Source organism: Bufo bufo, chromosome 2, assembly GCF_905171765.1.
Source record: "Bufo bufo chromosome 2, aBufBuf1.1, whole genome shotgun sequence".
NCBI lineage: Eukaryota > Metazoa > Chordata > Amphibia > Anura > Bufonidae > Bufo > Bufo bufo.
The window spans coordinates 356,924,223-356,947,668 of NC_053390.1; the positions used below are offsets into that span (position 1 = coordinate 356,924,223).

The 23,446-nt window shown below is 42.3% G+C and overlaps 1 protein-coding gene across 1 annotated transcript in view; it reads right to left on the reverse strand.

Moving 5' to 3' along the window:
* PUM3 (pumilio RNA binding family member 3) overlaps positions 1 to 23,446 on the reverse strand; it is a 93,914-nt gene that overhangs the window by 23,643 nt on the left and 46,825 nt on the right. Inside the window, exons 10-13 of the mRNA XM_040417119.1 lie at positions 19,238 to 19,316; positions 18,963 to 19,061; positions 10,441 to 10,494; positions 8,696 to 8,776 (exon numbers count right to left, since the gene is read on the reverse strand). Of these exons, the coding sequence (XP_040273053.1) occupies positions 8,696 to 8,776; positions 10,441 to 10,494; positions 18,963 to 19,061; positions 19,238 to 19,316 (313 nt within the window). The remainder of the gene's footprint in view (positions 1 to 8,695; positions 8,777 to 10,440; positions 10,495 to 18,962; positions 19,062 to 19,237; positions 19,317 to 23,446) is intronic.

Below are 23,446 nucleotides of genomic sequence, written 5' to 3' on the forward strand. Positions count from 1 at the left end.
AAACTCATGGTGGCCGCAATCGGCCCTTGGGTTACTATTCTAAGCGTCTTGACCCGGTAGCCAGAGCCGCCCCTTCCTGTGTCAGAGCTATCCATGCTGCCAGCTCTCTTCTAAACGTCACATCTGACGTTGTGCTGGGTCATCCCCTCACTATTCTGGCTCCCCATGACATTTCTGCCATCCTCCAGCAGACTCAACCTAAACACCTCACTGCACAGCGCCACCTTCGGCTTCAGTGTAGTTTGCTTCTGCCAGATAATGTCACCATTCAGAGGTGCCACATCCTCAATCCTGCTGCACTCCTTCCTCTTCCAAGGGGGGAGTATAATGGAGATTCTGAAGATTTTATTGATCTACATGCTGAAGAGGATCTTCAGGAAGAAGAACTATGGGCCTCAACCGACTCTCTTTACAAGGAACAAGAACATGATTGCATCACAATGATGGAAGCTGAAGTAGGGACACCACCATCAGTCCAAGACACTCCTCTGACAAACCCTCATTGGAAACTCTTTGTGGACGGCTCAAGGTACGCCGATGACAAGGGGAAGTTCCATACAGGCATGGCACAAGTGAACATGAAGTGCTGTGTGCAAGACAATTGCGCCCAGACCAGTCAGCACAAGAAGCTGAACTCATTGCCCTCATTGAAGCCGGCCTCATGGCAAAAGACTCTACTGCCAATATCTACACAGATTCTAGATATGCCTTTGGAGTGGTTCATGACTTTGGACTAATATGGAAGGCCAGGGATTACATCACAGCTGCAGGAACCCCGATTAAGAATGCTGCTGCAGTAGCAGCCCTAATGGCAGCAGTACTCCTGCCCAACCAAGTGGCAGTGATCAAAGTAAAAGGCCCATACTCGAGCTGACACCCCTGAGGCCAGAGGAAACGCCCTAGCTGACCAAGCGGCCAAGGAAGCAGCAGTAAAAGAGGAAAGAGTCCAGTCAGACCAGATTATGATAACACAGGAGGACCTGGAACAAGAAGAAATCACATGGGACCTACTGAAACAAATGCAGAAACAGGCCACTCCCAGGGAAAAAGAAATCTGGCTGAAAGAATCAGCCCTCGAAGAAGAATCTGGACTCTGGACACAAGGAAAGAGAGTCTGCCTACCCAGAGCTCTTTATCCCCTAATAGCCTCAGTGGCCCATGGGCCCACCCACCAATCCAAAACCATCATGAAAGAACTAATTGACAAAATATGGGTGGCCCCAGGGATAACCCCTGTCCTGGTGAGACATACTCAAGCGTGTCTCATCTGTGCAGAGTGTAACCCCGGCAGAACCGAGCCCACTCCCAGAAAATGTCTCCCGAAAGCCTTATATCCCTTTCAGAGGATACAAATCGATCATATCCAGATGCCAATGTGCCAAGGGTTTCAATATGTGCTAGTAGTGATAGACTTGTTCTCTGGGTGGCCAGAAGCCTACCCCGTCCGAAACCAGACAGCAACCACTACTGCAAAAAAACTGATGCAGGAGCTTGTCTGTAGGTTCGGAGTACCTGAGGTCATTGAGAGTGATCAGGGCCCAGCATTCACTGCTAGTCTAACCCAAGAGGTCTGGAAGATGGTAGGGTCACACCTGGCGTATCATACCCCATACAGGCCCCAAAGCAGCGGCAAAGTCGAAAGATTGAACGGGGTGTTAAAATCTAAAATGCTGAAGATGACCAGGGAGACAGGGCTTAATTGGGTTCAGTGTTTGCCTATAACCCTCTTTTCAGTTAGGCATACACCAAGGCCCCCACACAAACTAACCCCATATGAGATCCTATTTGGAACAGGGCCAAGAATGGGACAGTATTTCCCACAACAGTTACAAATGCATTATGAATCTGTTGCAAAATATGTGATAGCCTTGAGCAAGCAATTGTCTAATATACATGCACAAGTTTTCTCTTCCATTCCAGATCCTAACTCCCTGGAGGGAAGCCACACTCTCAAACCTGGAGAGTGGGTGGTGGTCAAGAAACACGTCAGAAGCACCCTCGAACCACGATACGAGGGACCTTACCAGGTGTTGCTGACCACCCCAACCTCTGTGAAACTCGAAGGGAGACCCACCTGGATCCACGCTTCACATTGTAAAAGAGTGAAGGCTGTCCCACCGTCCCAGGAACCATAAGCCATGAGGATTCACATACTGATCATGACTTTGACAGTGGGCATATCTGCAGTATTCACGCCACTGGGTGATGAATGGGACAATTCACTGATACGGCACCATCAAATTTTAGTCCAGGGGTTGAAGGAGACTGAAACTCTGAGAGATTGTTGGATCTGTACCCACAGTCCCGTGAGTTCAACCAGTATGCCTTATTTTGCAATACCCCTGGACCTTTCTGAACTGATTGACCTGTCTAATTCTACCATCTTTCTCACTAGTATACACCAAGTTAAATCCAGTACAAACAAGGACAAGGAAGTAGCCTTACCTGTTGCAGGGTGGGCAGATGCCCCATGGCTCATGATAAACAGATCAGGACCCCCGGTAGATCATAGCTCTACTCCTTGGCAAGAGGGACACTGGGCTAATGTCACATGTTTTCCTAGCTGGACACACTGTTATTGTCTCCAAGTACAAACCAAAGAATGAAGAAAACTGATGAACGACCTATTATGCTCCTCTACGATGAGGAAGGACAGAAGGAAACATCATTCAACACAGCTCCCCCTCCTCACAATGATGCCTGGCTGAGATAGGGTGAGATGAATCCCAGGGTATTACCACAAGTCCGAGCAACCGGGAGCCTACCTATAAGGGGTAGGTTGTCGCCACTGCGGGTGAAGAGGATACGAATGGTATGCCCAGGGGATTCGCTAGGCGAAGGGAAAGTCTACAATCAAGTTTCCAAGGGGGGACTGTTATGGACTATTGATACAAAATGGATACTTGCTTGTTGAGGACTATGTTTAGCTAAGATGGCGGCCAGGCATTCAGCCAACACCTATAAACTAGAATCTTATTTTGTGTTTTATCATGTGTTTCTTTGTGGTTTCCGTTCAGCTCAAGCAAGCAGTTACAAAGAATAAGAAGTAACGGTATCTCCCACGAGCAAGGGGGGAGGGTGGAGGAATTTCTTCTTCTGGCCGTCAAGGTTACAGAGAAGCATAGAGTGTTTGTAGCCAATAGAAAAGATATACTTTATCTTTCACCCCCCCTCCCTGTCGTAAAACTTATGTATTGTGTGTTGTTTTACTAAATAAACTAGAGATCCTGTTTAACTCCTTGCTGTGAGTTGTCTCAGTCTGATCTCTCCGTGCACGTACATTAATTAATTAATTTGGAGCAGTACATCAACCGAACTGGCAGCTTGGCCAGAACCAGAACACTCTCTCTATGCTCTAAATATCTCTCTCTCTGCTCTAAATATCTCTCTCTATATGCTCTAAATATCTCTATCTCTGATGTTTATACAGTGTATATATACACACCTACACACACCAAGCAGTCTATAGTAAATTTGTCAATACACACACGGATCCTTTTAGGGTGCACAAGCTGCAGCCCGGGGGTTGCATGCGGTCTGTGATGTCACTGTGTAGCCCGCAACCATCTGGTCATAGACATGCTTCATGTCAGAGAGAAATGGAGTGGCACGCTTTGAACTAATGGAGCATTGCATATCCATCTCTGGGACCCATTTATATGGCAAAATAGAGGTCTTCTGGTCCCTGTGTGACACTCCAGGAACGAGTAAATTAAGTAGAGAGGTGGTCTCTTTATTGTAGTTTATGGAAGTAGAGAAACGCTCAGTTGTTTCAGCATTTCATAGACTACAGTGGAGAGAGACACACTTTCTGCAGTGAGAACTGGGGAGAAGGGGGTCCCCATTCTCCCAAGAGGTGAGAGTCTGGAAACTGGAGCTGGCAAGAAGACTTTTAATATGCCGTGCGTATTCTGCCTCCGGAATACACACGGATTCTCGATGATATATCAGCATTGTCATCAGTAATTTATTCGGATTGACGTGCCCATTTCTTCCTTCTTGCACTCCCATAGACTAAAATGTGCATATTTGGAAGCAAATACGCAAAAAAATTAATCTAGGACATGCTGCGGTTTTCAAAACTGACAATTAAACACCCATGTGAATAATCCTATACCGGGCCATATACGGATTGCAAATACACTTATGGCCCGGTTCTCATGTGACTGATTGAGGATTTTCTGCAGTAGAAAAAAAAATGCCCCCAGTGGTGAGTTTTTGTTGCGAACTTTGTTGCAGAAAAGCTGCAGATTAGATGCAGTGTCAGTCCTTGCATTGGAAAGGGTGAAATCTGCGGTCTAAATTGACATGCTGCAGATTTCAAATCGGCACCACAGGTCAGCTTCTGCAGCAGATTTGGTTTCTGCCATGTGTGGCGGAGAACTGCTGAAAGCTCATTCACTTTACTGGTTCCGTACAACGCTGCAGATTTCCCGCACTAAAAAAATCCACAGCTAATCAGTCATGTGTGAACCCAGCCTAAAATGTCTTAGATGGCAATACCGCTTCATATTTTTTGCAGCCCTGGGGAATGGTTCAGTCTGCCAGCCCTCAGAACAGAGAAGGTTGTGCACCCCGGATTTAGTCTGACATATAGAGAAAGGTCAACGAGTATCCAAACAGAACGCAGCTGCTCGAGATAAAAGAATTCCAAAAACATAAAACACCTAACAAGAAATAGGATATTATAATACAGCCACTGTACAAGAAATAGAGAGACCATTGTGAACGTAAACCATGAATTCGCAATGCATAGTGGGTAGCCCTATATTAAAAGGCGTCTCCTTGGTAAAGTACCACCCTTACTTTGTTTCTAATCAAGAAGCCAATGGATTTAAAATTGCAGACAATATTTCCACTCTATGAATAATCTTTTGCTTTACCATCTGCCCCCAGGCTTCTTAGCGCCAGAAAAAACAAGTGTTTTCGTAAAACATCAAAGAACATTAGGGCTACAGCATATTCCATGAGCGCTGCTCTGGATGGCTGGTTAAATAAATACTCTGCTAGCTTTAACTAATCTTTGCTTAATCCAACATTTCCATTATGGAACTCTTCACCTGGTAACATTCGGTAAGAGGATAAAGGGATTTTATTTTGTGACAGCCATGTGCTTGAGACACAGACTTAAAGGGGTTGTCTCAATTCAGCAGGTGCCATTTATCATGTAGTGAAAGTTAAAAAAGACACTTATTAACGTATGGTTATCGTCCATATTGCCTCCTTTGCTGGCTTGATCAATTTTTCCATCACATTATACACTGCTTGTATCCAGAGGTTACTAACACCCTACAATCCAGCAGTGGTGGTCGTGCTTGCACACTATAGGAAAAAAACACTGGCCTCTCTGGTGGCTGGGACTGTAAGAGTGCGCATAGGCTGGTGCTTCTTCCCATAGTGTGCAAGCACGGCCAACGCTGCTGGATTGCCAATGCCAAAGTGAGATAGGTCTATCACTTTTCAACATTTTAAGCAATATCAGTGTATTATTTTGGTTTTGAGTGAAAAAAGGAAAGGAGTACCTTGCAAAAGTATGGGAACCCAAGGAGATTTGAGCACTCAGATAACATTGAGAGAGGTCCCCGAACTTAAATGACCTGTGAGGGCTTGTTCACAATCCTTGTACGGAAAGGCCAGGTAATGCAAATTTCAAAGCTTTATAAATACCCAGACTCCTCTAACCTTGTCCCAAAAAACAGCAGCCATAGATTCTTCTAAGCAGCTACCTAACACTCTGAAAATAAAAAATGGTTGAGGCCCACAAAGCAGGAGAAGACTATAAGAGGATATCAAAGCGTATTCAGGTTGCATTACCTCAGTTTGAAATATAATTAAGAAATGGCAGGAACAGTGGAGGTCAAGAGAAGGTCTGGAACACCAAGAAAAATTTCAGAGACAGCTGCTCATAGCATTACTAGAAAGGCAAATCAGAACCCCCACCTGATTGCAAAAGACCTTCAGGAAGATTCAGCAGACTTTGGAGTTGCTGAACAGTAGAACAATGTACCACGACACCTGCACAAATATGGCCTTTATGGAAAAGTCATCAGAAGAAAACCTCTCCTGTGTCCTCACCACAAGATTCAGCATCAAAAGTTTGCAAAAGAACATCTAAACAAGCCTGATGCATTTTGGAAACAAGTGCTGTGAACTGATGAGTTTAAAATAAAACTCTTTTGCCACAATGAGCAAAGGCATGTTTGGAGAAAAAAGGGCACAGAATTTCATGAAAAGAACACCTCTCCAACCATTAAGGGGGTTGTCAGTCTTGATGAGCTATCAGACTGTCTGGGGTCCAACTCCCGACACCCCTGCCGTTCAGCTGCTTGAAGAGAAGGCAGAGCAAGCTGAAGGTTTTACCAATGCTCTCAGAGTCCCCTGATCTAACATCACTGAAAATCTGTGGATAGACCTCAAAAGAGCATTGCATGCAAGACAGTCCAAGAATTTCACAGAACTGAAAGACTTTTGCGAGGAAAAATGGCTGAAGATCCCTCAAGCAAGAATTAAAAGACTCTTGGCTGGCTACAAAAAGCATTTACGAGCTGTGATACTTGCTTGCCAAAGGGGGTGCTACAAGGTACTAACCATGAAGAGTGCCCAAAGTTTTGCTTCAGGCCCTTTTTCCTTTTTCGTTACTTTGAAAATAAAAAATTGTTTTTGTTTAAAATACAAAGGGAATGTGTCATTTTTAACTTTATGCCTTTTAGAGATCATTTGATCTCCAACTTGCTTAACTGTTCACAGTTGTTTTGATGGTGAAAAATAACTGAAATAAAGTGGCCTAAGTCCTCATGCACATGACCGTTGTGCGTTTTGCGGTCCGTAAATTACGGATCCGCAAAACACGGATGGCGTCCGTGTGCGTTCCGCAATTTGCGGAACGGCACGGACAGCCATTGATATAACTGCCTATTCTTGTCCGCAAAATGGACAAAAATAGGAGAGGTTATATTTTTTTTGCAGACCACGGAACGGAGCAACTGAGTGCTGTCCGCATCTTTTGCGGCCCCATTGAAGTGAATGAGTCCGCATCCAAGCCACAAAAACTGTGGCTCGGATGTGGACCAAAACAATGGTCGTGTGCATGAGGCCTACGGTGTGTGAACATGGTCTGAGAGGTGCTAAGATACAACTTAGCCAGTGTTGTCAGTTGCATATCATTGTGGTGCACCTTTCGCAGTGATTTATGTTGCTTTGATGGTGCCCAAATCTTTGCATGACAATATCTATCTCTACACACACACACACAGTATAATAAAAAAATATTCTATACTTTATGTTTTATTGTGCACTGTATCCATTTAGTATAAAAAACAGGTTACACAAGAGCTTAAGGACAAGCACAGTTGTATTACAGGGCATTACGGATTTAGGATTATACGTGCCACTGGCATTTCTCATGTCAAACACTAACCTGTGTGTCCTCTGGCCTCAGTTTCACTTGCCAAGCTGGTACTATTGGATAGGGGCATGCTAGCAGAGTAAAGCCAGTACCATTATATTATACATAACACCAGGACTTAACAGGGGGTCATTAATTGCTACTTTAAAAAAAAAGAAAAAAAATCCCGGTCTAGGTCCACAGGTTAGAAATTGGAAATGCTGAATTATTAGCCACCAAAATGACTTGCTCTAAGAAAAGCTATTTAATTTATGACTAGCAGAATGAAGGCCTGGTAGATTTATCTGGCGCAACAGACCCTCTCAAGCAATTGAAATGCAATGTGCTGGATTATTAACCCTGCTACACAACTGCCAGGTCTGTGGTATAAAAGGAGCAGAAAAAGCGATTTAGTGACCACAATGAGGCATAGAATCTCACAGGATGGGGGCTTTGTGGAGAATCCGCTGTCAAGCTAGAAAGACGCCATGGACGTGACAAAGTGCAGGCAACGCATGGAGTGCACATCTATATTGTTTCATGTCTGGGGCTCTTGGCCCACAGAAGCGATGCAAACAAGAAAGCAGAGCGCATAAATTAAAATGGCTGCCAATTTAAAGGATACGACATAGTGGAAAGCATTTGAAGATTAGGCAACACACAATCATCAAATTAGGACAGTTATAAATGTAAAAAAAGTCTCAGCTTTTCTCAAATACAAACAATGAAATTCCTCTAATCTGGCATCTATTAGTCCAGAAAACATGTCTTTGCAATTCAAGAAAAAACAGAGTGGTCACTGGGGGGTTAAGACAACTTATCCCCTATTCACAGGAAAGAAGATAAGTGTCAGATTGGCGGAGGTCCTACCACTAGGGCCCCTGCCAATCACGAGAATGGGGGCCTATGCTCCCCCGTTTGAATGCAGGTGTAGACAACTTAAGGGATAAGTTATCTTAATGGGGCACCCACTTTAATGCCAGATTAAAGGAATTTTAACAATATTTAATGGACACTTGACACACATATGCCTAGAAACTGGAACATCAGCAAAGAGAGTTTTCTGGCTGATATACAGTAGCTTTTATTTTGACGTACAGAGAAGTGAGAGATGTTGCATTTTCATTAGGCGGCCACACACACAACGCATACCTAATGGCACACATAAAGAACAACCATTAACAGTCTAGGGAAGACATACACAACCATATGGCATATAGCTGAATTTGGTCTAGTGTGTATTGAGAGATTTTCCCACCATATACACTGCAATGTGAATGGCTTGTAAAACTTGACTGGACGGATACTCACAGAAAGAATGATCTGTTTTACAAGCTTTGTATCATCCACACAATCGAACATTGCCAGCAAAACCAGATGAGAAAATTCGCCCTGGAGAACAAGAAAAAAAAATATATAAGTTCTACAAAAAAAAAAAAACACACAACAGAAACATGTTCTAAAAAAATTAACATGATAGACCCTTATTTTCGAATATTTAGACCTAGTGATAGGGTCGGATCTATAGGACTGGGGAAAAACACCAATATTCAGAAGTTCTACACTAGACTGGGCTGAGCCATTGGATGTCATATATACTGACTTCTCCAAAGCATTCGACAATGTGCAACATAACAGGTCGGTATATAAGATGAGAATGCTTGGACTGTGGGAAAAAGTGTGGCAGTGGGTAAGTAACTGGGTCAGTGATAGAAAATAGAGGGTGGTTATTAAGTTTCTATACTCTGACTACTGCTCACCCCTTCCTGGCAACGTGCTGGAAATGCCAGGAAAGGCCATCTCAGCCTGGTCACCACTATAACCTGAATGAGCCTTTCCTAGAATTTACAAAGTGTTGAGCTGGAACGGAGATGTATTTTTTTTTTTGGCCTTATTGATTTTAAGTCATTATGAAAAAGTGGTTTTCAGATTCTGCGCAAACTGTTAAAATTGTATATCTGCTAAAAGCAGGTTTTAGATTGATTAATTCTTCAGAGAGCATTGAAGAGTCCTCCTTGGCTATGGTGAGCTTGTGCTGCATATTAAAAGTAGCACTTTTACAAGGTTTTGATGACCTAACATCAGGTGTCTTTAGGGCAGACAGACATTTTGGGAGAGTTGTAGAAATATATGCTAGTGAGTCGAAGTCCTTCATTTTCACTTAATTTCGCACTCCCCCCCACATAGCCTCATGGATTATGTATAGACACTCTGTGGGTGGAGGAGGAAGGTAGAGTACTTTTTTTTATCCTTTTACAAAAAAAAATTAAAAATATTGTTGCTGAATGTTGGTCTGTCCTTGTTCTTCTATAGTCTTCCTCTAGTTTCAACCAGTAAAGAGAACTTGCGGAACCAACTGATCTGCCATAATAACCTGACACTATAGCAGTCTATAGCTTCCATCCATTCAGCTGCTACACAAGAAATCCAACAAAGTGATCAAGAAAGGATGGGCAAATAGTGCTAATTCCTTGTGAATGGCTGCTTCTCCCCAGCAGTCCGGGCACAAATGCCGTCTTTTGTTGCATTTTTATCAAAAGGTGATCTTTGCCTCATCTTTAAATCTGCAACTCACTGAACCCAACATTTTAGAAGTTGCAAGAACACAACATCCTTTGTAGAGCACTTGTAAGAGCATCAAGTGAAGGCTAATATCCACTGAAGAAATATGGCTCATCGGTGAAGCAGAACATTAGAGAGAAACCATTTCTTCAAGTTCCAGCACTATGTCTAACATTGTCTTCACAAACAAGTCACAAGCATAAAATTCTGCACAAAATGCCATCAGACTGGGAATGGGGGCCAAGCCAGTGGTTTAATACCGCCTAATGGACTCTATGATACCTGTACTCAGGAAGAGATACAAAAAAAGCCCTCAACGTACTGAGAAATGTTATTCTTCACTTATCAGCGACAGGCCGTAACTGCAGCTGCACGACTGCAAGCCCTTCACCGCAGGACAGCCCTGGGTGTTCTCTTTTCTGTCTGCTATAGAATAAGGTTAGGACTTCTCTTTAATGCACATCAAAAGGGATTCTACTTTGCCGAAAACTTACTGTGGCAATTTTTTGAACAAACGACTTCATGGTTTTTGCAAAAACTTTTCTGTCCTGCAGAAGAAGAAATAGAATGCACATTATTAATAGGTAGCAAGAAACACAGATTTACTAATCCTATTGATGGTGTCTAGACCTGCATCACATTTATAACGCTATACCAACTGTTGGTTGACTTACCAAATTTTACGCCAGAATTGTGGCACACAATGTCACATCTTACAAAACTCCTTTTTCCTGTGAAGTCATGCCTCGTTTGTGGGGAGATACAACCCTTGTACTGCTAGATGCAGTAGATGTTTCTAAAGTTAGATGCGCCAAACTGCACCAAAAACATGCACATTAAAGTCAAAGAGGTGAATATTTGGAGTAGGTTTTGCTTGAATCTGTGTTGCAGGAATTATTCCACATTTCACAAATGTCACATGTTGTTTGATAAGTTTGCCTTATCCTTAAACCTAACACTTTTGTCAAGAAAAGCTCCTCCAGGGTTCCTACTCCACCCTCCTACTAGAACGAGATTGCAAAAAAAGTCTCCATGATGAATCGGGAGTGAAACTTATTAAAATAGCAAACCACACCCACATTACAAAACTGGAGTAAGTGGTGTAAAAACGCCAGTGCAAAAAGTCACAAAACCACTATTTTGCGACTTTTTGAAGCCAGAATTCTGGAGTTAAGGCATGATAAATCAGGTTCAAAGAGTCTATGTACAGCTAATTCTACTTGCCTATTTAAACCACAGCCACTCCAGTGCAATTGATCACCACTGACTGGCTACAGGGGGTCACGTGTTTAGACGGCCACAGGGGGTCACGTGTTTAGACGGCCACAGGGGGTCACGTGTTTAGACGGCCACAGGGGGTCACGTGTTTAGACGGCCACAGGGGGTCACGTGTTTAGACGGCACATGAGCACTGCCTGGAAGTAAATGGAGACCAGCAGGAACCAGAGTAATGGTGGCGTTAGACTGGCTTACTGGACTTAAGAGGATGGTGAAAATGAACTCCAAATAACACTGACCCTAAAACTGGATCCTGTAAGAGTAAAAAAAAAATTCAGGCTATATCTGGAGACTAGACATGTTTCAATAATGTGTAAGTGAGCTAAGGAAGGAGTACAATTCCATTTTAAACAATGGTGCCACTTTTTAAAGTCAGACATGGTAATTCACGCTGGGAGAGTTTTACAAAGAAGCGTGGTTGTCAATGTGACATTAGGTTTAACCACATGAATCAGTGTATTCACTGAAATCAGATCACATAATATGTATTGTCAGGGATTTCCTCAAGCAATGACTGAGGCCTACGTGACCTGGAAAGGTGACGTGCATCAAACCAGAAGAGTAACAATGGCTACAATCTATCTCCTGCGTGCAAGTGAATCCTCCAGAATAAGATTAGAAATAAATCACATAAACTGCCTTGAGAATCCCAAGGGCACCCTTGCAGCAAACCAACAAATTAATCACTCGGCTGACTGACTTTTTTTTTCCGGAGACAGACTATGTTACACAAAGGAAATGATAGCAAAGCAAATGGTAATTCTCAATTCCAGCATTTACCACAGAGGTCAGGCATTAAAGGGCTTCTGTCACCCCCCGTTTAGCAATTTTCATTATCGGACATTAGCTATTTGCTAAAGTCAGATGAGTCCATATATATCACTGTTACCTGTCTCTGTGCTATAATTTCAGTAAAAATCTTACTTTTATAATATGCAAATTACTTCACTACCAGCAAGTTGGGCGGTTACTTGCTGGTAGCCGCCGCATCCTAGGACTATAAACGCCCCCTCCTCCACTTGATCTACAGGGCCAGTGAGCGCTCTCCTCCTCTTGCTGGCCCTCTCTGCCCATAAAATCCAGAATGAGAACGACGCTCGCTTGCCCGCTCCTTCCTCAGTGGGCCTGCGCCGATGACGTCAGCCTACACCCGGAAAAGAGCATCGCCGATGAATTCAGCCTACACCCGGAAAAGAGCATCGCTTCTTTTCCGGGTGTAGGCTGACGTCATTGGTGCAGGCGCACTGAGGAAGGAGCGGGCAAGCGAGCGTCCTTCTCTCAGAGCGCCTGCACCGAATGAGGACAGGTACGGCGCAGGCGCAGGATTTTATGGGCAGAGAGGGCCAGCGAGAGGAGGAGAGCGCTCGCTGGCCCTGTAGATCAAGTGAAGGAGGGGGCGTTTATTGTCCTGGGATGCGGCGGCTACCAGCAAGTAACCGCCCAACTTGCAGGTAGTGAAGTAATTTGCATATTATAAAAGTAAGATTTTTACTGAAATTACAGCACAGAGACAGGTAACAGTGATATATATGGACTCATCTGACATTAGCAAATATCTAATGTCCGATAATGAAAATTGCTAAATGGGGGGGTGACAGAAGCCCTTTAAGGTTTCAGCATCACTGAAAGGTCTTCAAAAGGCAAAAAGTAATATAAATCCATTGCAGAAGATGAAAAAGAAGGGGAGGTTATATGGTTCAGGTTTGTTAAGTAGTCCTACTATTGACAAAGCCCAAATTTCGCTAGGAAATTGTTGTTTCACAATCTCACACCATGGCAGCAATAAGGGACTTCAAGAGTCCGTCACACGTAAGGGCACTGGGGCTGGTTTAGAGTGAAACATAGGAGGAGCGATAACGCCATTCTCTGGAGGACATGGTGTTGGGCATTTTCATACGTATACAATATTATCTAATGACATTATAATCAAAATGAATGCTCATCTCATTGCCTTTAAGAATAAGATCAGCCTGAACCAAAGTTATATTATGTGGCTGAGGAAGCCAAGATGAGTTCATGGCAAGTTCAGTCTACAGAAAAAAAAAAAAAATTGGGAACATAGATGGACATTGTATTTAAAAGTTATTACTAAAGATATGAGACCATCTGTTAAGGAGTATGCCAACTCCCTAAAACATGTCTGTCTGGAGGGAACAAGGTTACTTGATAAGGACTCATGTCTGTATCACACACCTGCTGTATGAGGTTCAATTTATATATTCATAATTATATTATATATATATATATATCTCTGCATGGTATATTTAGTTTACAACATATGTTAATCAATAATTCATATAATGTGTTATCTATGTGTAACAATGTATCGATTTATATATATGTTATACCATGTATTTACCATTTAGAAGGTACAGAAACAAATAAGTTTAAGTTAATTGGATTTCAAAACAATAGTTATTCGTGGATGTAGATAAATGAAATGTACAAGTTCCGATGTCAAGCATCAAAGCCGCTATATAAAACTTTCACCAAGTCAACCTATATTTCAAAAAGATAGGAGAAGACAGTCAACTCCAACAAGTCCAGGATATAGGTAATTAAAAGTGTCAGGAAAAGACCTTCCTCAATGATTTATATGGAAAGGTCAACGAGGTTCATGTGAACATATTATTAGATATTTAATTTTAATGCTTAAAAGTCGTTATGTTCATCTACAATACCGCAGTGCCATCTGGAGGCAGATGGACAACATTATATTATTTCACTATTTATTCTATACCATATTAGGAGTTTGATATGACATCATGATGTTATTAGCATGCGAATACACCCAACTTACCTGATTGGGAATCCCTAACCTAAAGGGGATGATTCTTAGATAAGGGGGGGGAATAATTATTCGTGTGCGGAGTAGCATGGGAGGAGAGAGCTAGCAAGAAAAAAGAGAGGCGAGAGCTGGAGATTAAAAAAAGGAAGAGAGAAGTGGAGCTCTCTAGAGGGGTCTATCAAAATGAAAGCCATAATGAGATGCGCTATGATGGACCACCCAGCTTTCCTAGGAGCAGAGGTGAGATTCCTACTAGGACTTGGTAAGAGACACAGAAAATGATATTTCATTTTATTAAGACTAATTTGATAGTGTGGGTGAAATTATACCATCTAGATTGGCGAATAAATAAATGATTAAATAAATTGATCATCTCCATATTGAGATGTAGTCTTAGGATATTGTGAGGCTTCATTCTACCGGCAGAAGAATCTAGACTCATAATCTAGCAAAGCATTAAATAATTATATATATTTTGATAGAACATTCTTCGCCAAGCTAAGTGATGGATTCCCTCCCATTTAAGATCCTAGATCCCTGTTATTTGTCTTAATAGTCTTACCAATGTTATATATGTGAAAATAGTCCAGGATGGGGCGGAAGGATACAGTTGTCTCTTCTAAGTTATATCCTTGAATGGATTTGCCCATCTTGAAGTCATGTGATGTGTAGTTGGTTAGGGGGGGCAGAATGTATTTAGCTTTCTATAATGATGTCTAGGATTAGACATGCCCATCCTGATATCATGAGGTTTTCTCTGAACAGAAGTAACGTATATAACTTATGTTCATATTTTGATATCCTAACCTAATAATAGCTTGGTTATAATGTGACAAGTTATTTCCACTCACATGTATTGTTAAGCTTGTAATGCTTTATATTAACGCTATATATATTCATTTGCATGTATCATTGTGTTTATTTACTTATATATGTTTATAATCTTGTAACCAATAAATCTGCATATTTTTATAATACCTGTGTATTATTGTAAAATGCAGAACTACATTTTATCATTAACGTCATCTCACGTCAAAAAGAACTTATTTATCTGAGGAAACAGTCGGACTCAGATGTGAATTGTATCAATTAGGTTGTCTACAATTCACCAGGTCATGATTTTAAGAATTTATGACAAATTTTATAAATGTTATTTTATTATGGTTAATTATTTTTATGACCATAATTAATAATTCTTAATTGAATTATTACCACCCGACAATGGGCACTAGCATTTGGGGAGGAACGCCCCAGGGCACTTGCAGCTCATTTGCATATATCGTCAAACTTCCTTTATTCAACATCAAATACACAGAAATAAGAAACAAAGATTCAATCTGTTAACTGTTTATGTCACCTATGGACAGTGATAACAGACTCTCTTTAAAGCGCTATAAAAACAACAATGCTCTAACTTTACAAAACTAATTTATAAAACTAAAATCAGCACAAAATTTTAGACCCTTTCAGAAACAGGGCGCTTTGAGTACTAACCTAATACAGATGTCAGACTACTGACTATTACAGCAGAGAATGAACATACCATGCTATAAAATACTGTGGTTGGAGACTGACTGAGGGGCAGGGCTTTTTAGCAACTATTTGTCCCATTGCAGACAGTGAAGAAGGTTCCTGCTCCAGCCGCTTTTCTTAAAGGTGTTCTCTGGGCTTTTAACATTGATGAACTATCCTCAGGATAGGTCATCAATATTCGATCGGTGGGGTGTCAGCACACCTGCCGATCAGCTGTATGAGGAGGAGTGCACGTGCAGTCTCCCTTCCTGCTTTGCTTTGCCATAGACATAGCAGCAGCAGGAAGATAGACGGGAGACGGCACATGCACACTGCACATGCCTTCCCTTCATACAGCTGATTGACAGGGGTTCCGGGAGTCAGATCTCTACTGATGACCTATCCTATCCTGAGGTTTTTTTCATCATTTTATTACATTGTTAGCTCTATATAAGGGCATTTACGCTTTACAATATGTTTGTGTACTTCTACATAGTAATAAGCACAAGTACCTGTCAGTATGCCTTAATAGGAAATTACATGCTACAACACTGTAATTACAACAATGTCCAGGTTACCCAGCAGATCTGGAGTTTTTTTTCTTATCTCCACAGTTGCAACAAATACAGGGCTGCATATAATAGCAGCGTTCCTGCCGCTGATCTCGTAGATACAGTGGCATTAACCAGGACCCCATTTTGATGAATATATCATACTGCAGTAACCAGACTGTGAAGGGGTCATCTAACTTAACTGAAAAATTAAAGGCAAGCTGGGTGTACTTTAAAAATAAAGTAAAAAAATAACAAAAAACAACACTAACAAAAATAACCCACTCCCACTCTTCTTGTGCTGAAGGTCCAGTCCCCACCGCAATCCTGGCCACGTGACTGCTATCTTCTAGCATCATATTCATGAGACTAGCAGTGGAGTCGCTCGCTTCTTGACAAACAGGAAAAAGCTTTCATTCCCCTATGTCAAGATGCTATATAATCAGGTGATCAATGGGCCATTTTCTGACTGGTGTCCAGACTATATTCCTTCCACCACTCCAACTGCCCCCCATACCCTCGTATCACTTTGTTCCAATATCACTGGAGATTACCTTTCATCAGAATTGGGTGGATATAAAAGTTCCATTCTTGTACTATAGAAGAACAGTGTTGAGCCAGATTTCTTGTCTCATGCACTATTCAAAGCATTAGAACCAAACTTTTTTGATCAGCTTAGAACATAGTCTCTGCTAGCTGCAGTCACATGATAACATGATGCATATAGGGGGCTCTAGGGGTTGTCCAGGTTCAGAGCTGAACCCAGAAGTTTCCATATCTTCACTCCTCCAGCTCCCCCTGATATGAGCATAGCGCAGGGCAAAGGCATTTTTAGGGGCTCCCCACAGGGACTGCTAGGCGGAGGCTTCTGCCCCCATCAGTGAGCCTGGTGACGTCACTGAGAACACTGCTAGGTCGAGGAGAGCCCGGTAAATGCCTATGGAGAGCCCCTAAAAATGCCTTTGCCCTGAGCTTTGTTCATATCCGAGGAGCTGAAGATAGGGAAATGTCCGAGGAGCTCTGACCCCGGACAACCCCTATAATGCCCCTATATGCATCATGTTATCATGTGACTGCATGGAATCTATTGTCTCAGAGAGGAGCAGTTTGTCTCAGGATTCTGGAGAGAATTCAGTAAGAAGTTAGTGATCAAACTGTCCTTCTCATTTGCATTCTATCTTGAGACAAATGGACAAACTTAAAGGGTCAACCAGGTATTGGAACAGTTTCTGAGATGCTTTGTATCCGACTGTCAAAACAAGTGGAAAAGGTTTCTCTCTCTAGCGCAGTTTGCTATCAACAACCACGTCAGCTCCTCTAGTGGCATCTTACCTTTCTTTTGTAATTATGATTTTAAGTTTAAGTTTTTCTTCTGTTTCTGAGTTAAGCAGTGGATGCAATCATGAATGATCTGTGCACACTTTGGGCCCAGGCTCATAAGAGCCTGAAAAAACCTCAAAGCATCCAGTATAAACAAGCCACTAAGTGTTCCTTGGGTCCAAATTTTGTTCTGGGAGAACTTGTATGGCTTTCCACTAACAATTTACGCCTTAGGGTACAATCTGGTAAACTTGCTCCTAAATGTATTGGCCCATATAAGATCTCCTCTATTATAAACCCGGTATCTTTCCATCTTAAATTATCATCCTCGTTCCTGTACATAATACTTTTCATAAAACATTGCTTAAGAAATACATTCCTCCTACTAAACTTCCTGATCCAGTTGTAATCCAGAGAGTATGAGGTAGATAAAATTCTTGACTCTCGGAGAGTCCAGGGATCCCTTCAGTATCTAATCCATTGGAAGGGATATGGTGCTGAGTAAAGAACATGGGTTCATGCCCGGGATGTTCAAGCTTCTAGTTTAAAAGGAAGTTTCTTTTCGAGTTTCTATTGAAACTGGCTGTCCATATTGAGGGTCTGGTGGGCCCTCTTAAGGGGGAGGTAATGTAATAAACGTACCTATCGGGCCTGCAGCAGCGTGATCCTGAGCTTCGGCATGGCCGTGCAAGACACGCAGCTGAGCTACGCCCCCTAGTGACGCGACCACATCCCTAGCAATGGGATGCAATGCTCTGTTTCTAAGCAGTGGGCTGATTGACAGCTCAGCTGCTCAGTCATAAGTGGGGTTTGTATTCGGACCTATGGAGCACCAGGCCACTGGATCTATCAGGTTCTGATCCAGGGACCCAGCGCTCTAGTTAAATCCTCTCCTATTTATTCACTATTCCCAGTGATAATCATTGCTGGATCACTAGCGTTATTCCCGTTTCCAGGACAGCTATTGGTTATCTGTGTTTCTGACCCCGGCTTGTCTTTTGACCACTCTCTGTCTCACGTTTTGGTACTGCATAGCCTATCTGGTTTTGACCCATTTGTCTCTGAACCTATTTAGTCCAGTTGCGGTTGAGCCGTTTAGGGCTGATATTGCAAATAGGTAGGGACAGCGGGTGGTCCAGTTCAGAGCTTCACTGTCTGTATCTCCTCTATATTCCTGACATCTGCTTTCACTTTCAGCTGCCATCACTCCAGACTCGAATTATAACACCTGTATCTCCCAAAGTAGTGGAGATAATGCTGTGATTCTGGTATTTTAAAGCTTAGAATATCCGCTTTTAAACAAGACTAGACCTGCTACCGATCCAGACATATGAGCTGCGCTGCAGTGATGAGCTCAGACAGCTACCAAGTAGATGGAGCTTTTTGATTCCAATGCAGGAGCTATTGCTGAACAGCTGATTGGCAAGGATGTGGCGTGTCGGACCCCCGACGACCAGCTAGTGATGGCCTCTCCTTGAGATCGGTTATCACTTCATAAAAGTTAGACAAGTCATTGAACATTAAGTCTTTTGAGAATAAACCCACGTCAATACACCAGCTAACAAACCTTAGGAGTTCCATGCCACAAGCAGTGCATTCCCACTCGAGCGCCATCATGTGTATGGATCATATACATTACAGCTTCTCTGATGGCCTCAATCATTTCCTGATGAAATACAAAAAGAAAGACTGTAAATGGAAAAACATGAAAAAAAGCCAAAAAATATGGTTTATAATAAATAAAAAAATCATTCAAACAAAAGGGACTAGAGAAGCTCAAAAAGAAGACTTACATGTTAAACCATAAACCCTACAGCATGCTTAAAATGAACATGTACGTACCGATCTTACTTTTGAGCTGGCATGGATGAAGAAGTCCAGAAAAACTTTATGTACCAGTGAATGCTTGATTACTGCCTCCCTGTGGACATAAAGCAATAATGTAAAACATTTTTCTATCTCTGCAGAGGTAGGAACCCTACTTCTACTGTCAATAAACACTGATCAGTAAACGATAAAGGTAAAAGACACACATTTCCTGAAAAAAAAGTGCTTAAATAAGGAAAGACCTGCCTATCCCCCCTGAACAAGGATAGGATAGAAGAATACACGCAGTGGACTCATCTACCTGTGCCTGGTTTTTAAAAAGAACTGGTTACCACAAAATGCAGTACAGAGGCTGTTTCGACGGCACAATCTTCTGCCGGCAAACATTGATTTAGGTGACCATGAACAATTCTATTACCCGATGAACGAGCATTTCACTTGTTCATCGGGTAATTGGCGGTATCTTTACACCGGCAGATTATCGCTAACGAACATTTCTATAAATACTTGTTAGTGACGATCAGTTCGATGTTTGGCCAGTGTAAAGGGGCCTTTACACAGAGAATTCCATCAACCCCTGATAGCAAGTTTTAGTGACTCTTTTCCCCAAAAACTATAATCAATCTGCTCAGCTCCTCCTGCTCTATAACATGTTGCCTGCAGATTACACTGAATTTCGTGGCGACATGACTTCTTTAAAACAATGAGGGGCATTTACTAAGGAGTTTACACCACAATAATGGCGTAACGCCATATGAGCACAATAATTTGTCACGGGAAAATAATTAACCCCTTAACATATAATCAGATACATGTATGTGATTGGCGGATTTGCTCCATACATGGCGGATGTATAATACAGACCAGTGTAAACAGTATAACATTTTAAAAAAATATATATAAAATTTAAAAGAATTTAATAATCCCCTTTACCAATTTACACATAAAAATAAATAAACTTATCAGGCAAAAAGCCAACATAACCCAAAATGATACCAATAAAAAACTATAGTTCGCCTTGTAAAAAATAAATAAATAAATAAATTTAAAAAAAACAAGCCTTCATACAGCTCTGTAGATGGATATATAAATAGTTATGGGTATCAGAAGATGTTAAAGCAAATACATTTTAAAACATACTAGAAAACTATACAAAATTGGAATTGCCAAAATCGTACTGACCCGCAGAACAAGGGCGTCATTTTTAGCACACAGTTAAAGGGGTTCTGCAGTTTGCTTAAACTGATGACCTATCCTCTGGATAGATATTCAGCATCTGATCGGCGGGGGTCTGACACCCGGGACCCCCCCGATCAGCTGTTTGAGAAGGCAGCAGCGCTCCAGCATCGCCACGGCCTTCTCACTGTTTACCACAGGCCCAGTGACGTCACGACTAGTATCAACTGGCCTGGGGCGCGGCTAAGCTCCATTCAAGTGAACAGAGCTTAGCCGCGCCCAGGCCAGTTGATACTAGTCGTGACGTCACTGGGCCTGTGGTAAACAGTGAGAAGGCTACGGCGCTGCTGGAGCGCCGCTGCCTTCTCAAACAGCTGATCGGGGGGGTCCCGGGTGTCAGACCCCCGCCCATCAGATGCTGATGATGTATCCAGAGGATAGATCATCACTTTAAACAAACTGCAGACATGAAAACTAAAAACCTTGAAGGAAATTGAGTTTTTTTTCCAATTTCACCCCAAAAAATACATTTTCTTTTCCAGTTTTCCAATACAAGATATGGTAAATTATATGGTGCCATTAAAAATACAAGTGGTCTCGAAAAAATAAGCCCTGATATGGCTATGTGAAGAAACTTTAATCCAAAATTTGCACTAAGGGTGGGGCCAAGCCACTCAGTGCTCCCTTGCTCCTCCTCTGCCAGCCCCTTCTCCTATTTGATTGACAGGACCAGGTTCATACGTAGTGGTCTTATCTGGCCCTTTAACAACTCAGAAAGAGCTGTACCTTTATGCTGATTAAAGGGATTCTGTCACCAGGTTTGGGGCTATAGAGATAGGACCTGCACGGCTAGATCGCCACAAGCATGTCCGCAATATATCTGTCCTATAGGGCTGTGTGGTTTTAATTTCTTTAAAAAAGGATTTTATAGATATGTAAATGAGTCTTGAATGTGTCCAAGGGGCTGCACTAACCTTCCTTGTGCCCAGCCACGCCCGCCTGTGAAGGAGCCCAGCACCGCCTATGTCCTCAGAATCTCCTCCTTTCATCAACGATAGATAGCCGTAATCTCGCGATGCGCGAGATTGCGCATGCGCAGTTCTTTCCCTGAGAATGATGCCAGCACTGGGAAGGAACACTGCACTGCGCATGCACTGATTACGGCTATCTATCGTTGATGAAAGGAGGAGATTCGGAGGACATAGGCGGTGCTGGGCTCCTTCACAGGTGGGCGTGGCTGGGCTCCAGGAAGGTTAGTACAGCCTCTTGGACACATACAAGACTCATTTACATATCTATAAAATCCTTTTTTAAAGAAATTAAAACCACACAGCCCTTTAGGACAGATATATTGCGGACAGGCTAGCGGCGATCTTGCCGTTCATGTCCGTATCTCTATAGGCCAAAACCTGGTGACAGAATCCCTTTAATAAAAGGATGCATCAGTGACGTCTTTTGCTTTTGTACAAGCCAAGGTCTTTTGCTAGCAACACAGTAGCACAGCAAAAACAATATTTCATGTTTGAAGGCTAAGTATCATCAGAAAACAAATATTTAAATAAGGATTAAGGATTTTATTCTGAACACATTCTCTACAAGTTTTGGTGGCTTTATTTTTATGTGACAATCGGAATAACCACTGGGGCACACACACAACAGGCTGACATTTCAGAAACTGCACAACTTGTTATCATACATAAAATTACTGGACTTCTTTCAAGCTCATGTATTTTGCATCACTGTCCAATGCGCATTTTTTGATAACACACGGATGTCATCTATGTGCCGTATACATCCGTGTGCCTGCTCCACAAATGATAGAACATGTCCTATTCCTGTCCGTATTGCAGACAAGAATAGTCAATTCTATAGATGGGAGTGAGAAAATGTGGAGTGCACATGGAATCCATGTTTTGCAGCTCGGTGGTTTGTGGACTGCAATACGGACACAGTTGTATGAATGAGGGCCTCTCTTGGCACTTATGCGAGTCCCTTACACCATCCCGATGGCCTATGGCAAATGTGGTCTCCTGTGATGAAAATCAGATGTCACATGGGACAAGATGTCATCACATAAAGCTGGGTTTAACAGAGGTTGGAAAAGGCACAGTCAAGGAAGCAATGGAAGTGCCAGGGTGGGTGAGTGTAGTATTTTACTTTAACTCTGAGGAAAATGTTTTTTTTGTTTTGTTCTGAACTTGAGAATTTTGTTGAAGGTCTGTAGGTAATTCGTGGCAAAGCCAACAACAGTTGGGAAATTCTCCAACAACTGACAACAATTTGTGACTACTATGTTACTACTGCCTACAGTACAGTAATGCTGATTTAGGTCAGGGAATACTGGTTCCTTTTGAGGAGACTCTGTATGGGAGTAAAATATCTATTCATGGGAAGGAATTTTAGAGGTCCATGTGTTTTGTTTTTACGAGAGATAATAGGTCAGCTCCATGACCACTAAAGGGCTTTGGTGGTCATTTATTAATCCATAAATGCACCTATATTAGGTGTATTTCTGGGGCAGATTGCAGCGTAATGGTTAGTTGCACGGCAATATGCGAATCCCCCCCCCCCCCCCCCCCACCATGCCAGGTCTAAAAAAGTGGGCGTGGCACACGGGGAACAAGACAGGCCGGTGGGCCAGTCTCATTCTTCATTTTGTAAGCCTGTTTTAGCCGTAGAAAATGGTCTAAATGTTAGACAGCTAGGAAGCTGTCCTCCATTTAGACTGGTGCTGGATGCGCTGAAGTTATCCAGAGGCAGGCGATCTTCATAACTTTGGCAGATCCACCGCAAGCTATAGGGGTTATTAAGTCCGACATCTAACGCCGGTCTTAATAAATGACCCCCTTCGGTTCCAAAACGAAGAACAATTAGATATACGAGCTGACCATGTACTGTGGCCTTTACCTTACAACTCCTTTAACCTTTGTCTTCTTTCACATTGAATAACCGTTCTCAGTACCTTGGACTGTCCCACCACTGCATGAATAGCTTCTGAAGACACTCAAATGACACATAGACTAAGAAATAAAATGGCTCCGGCACAGC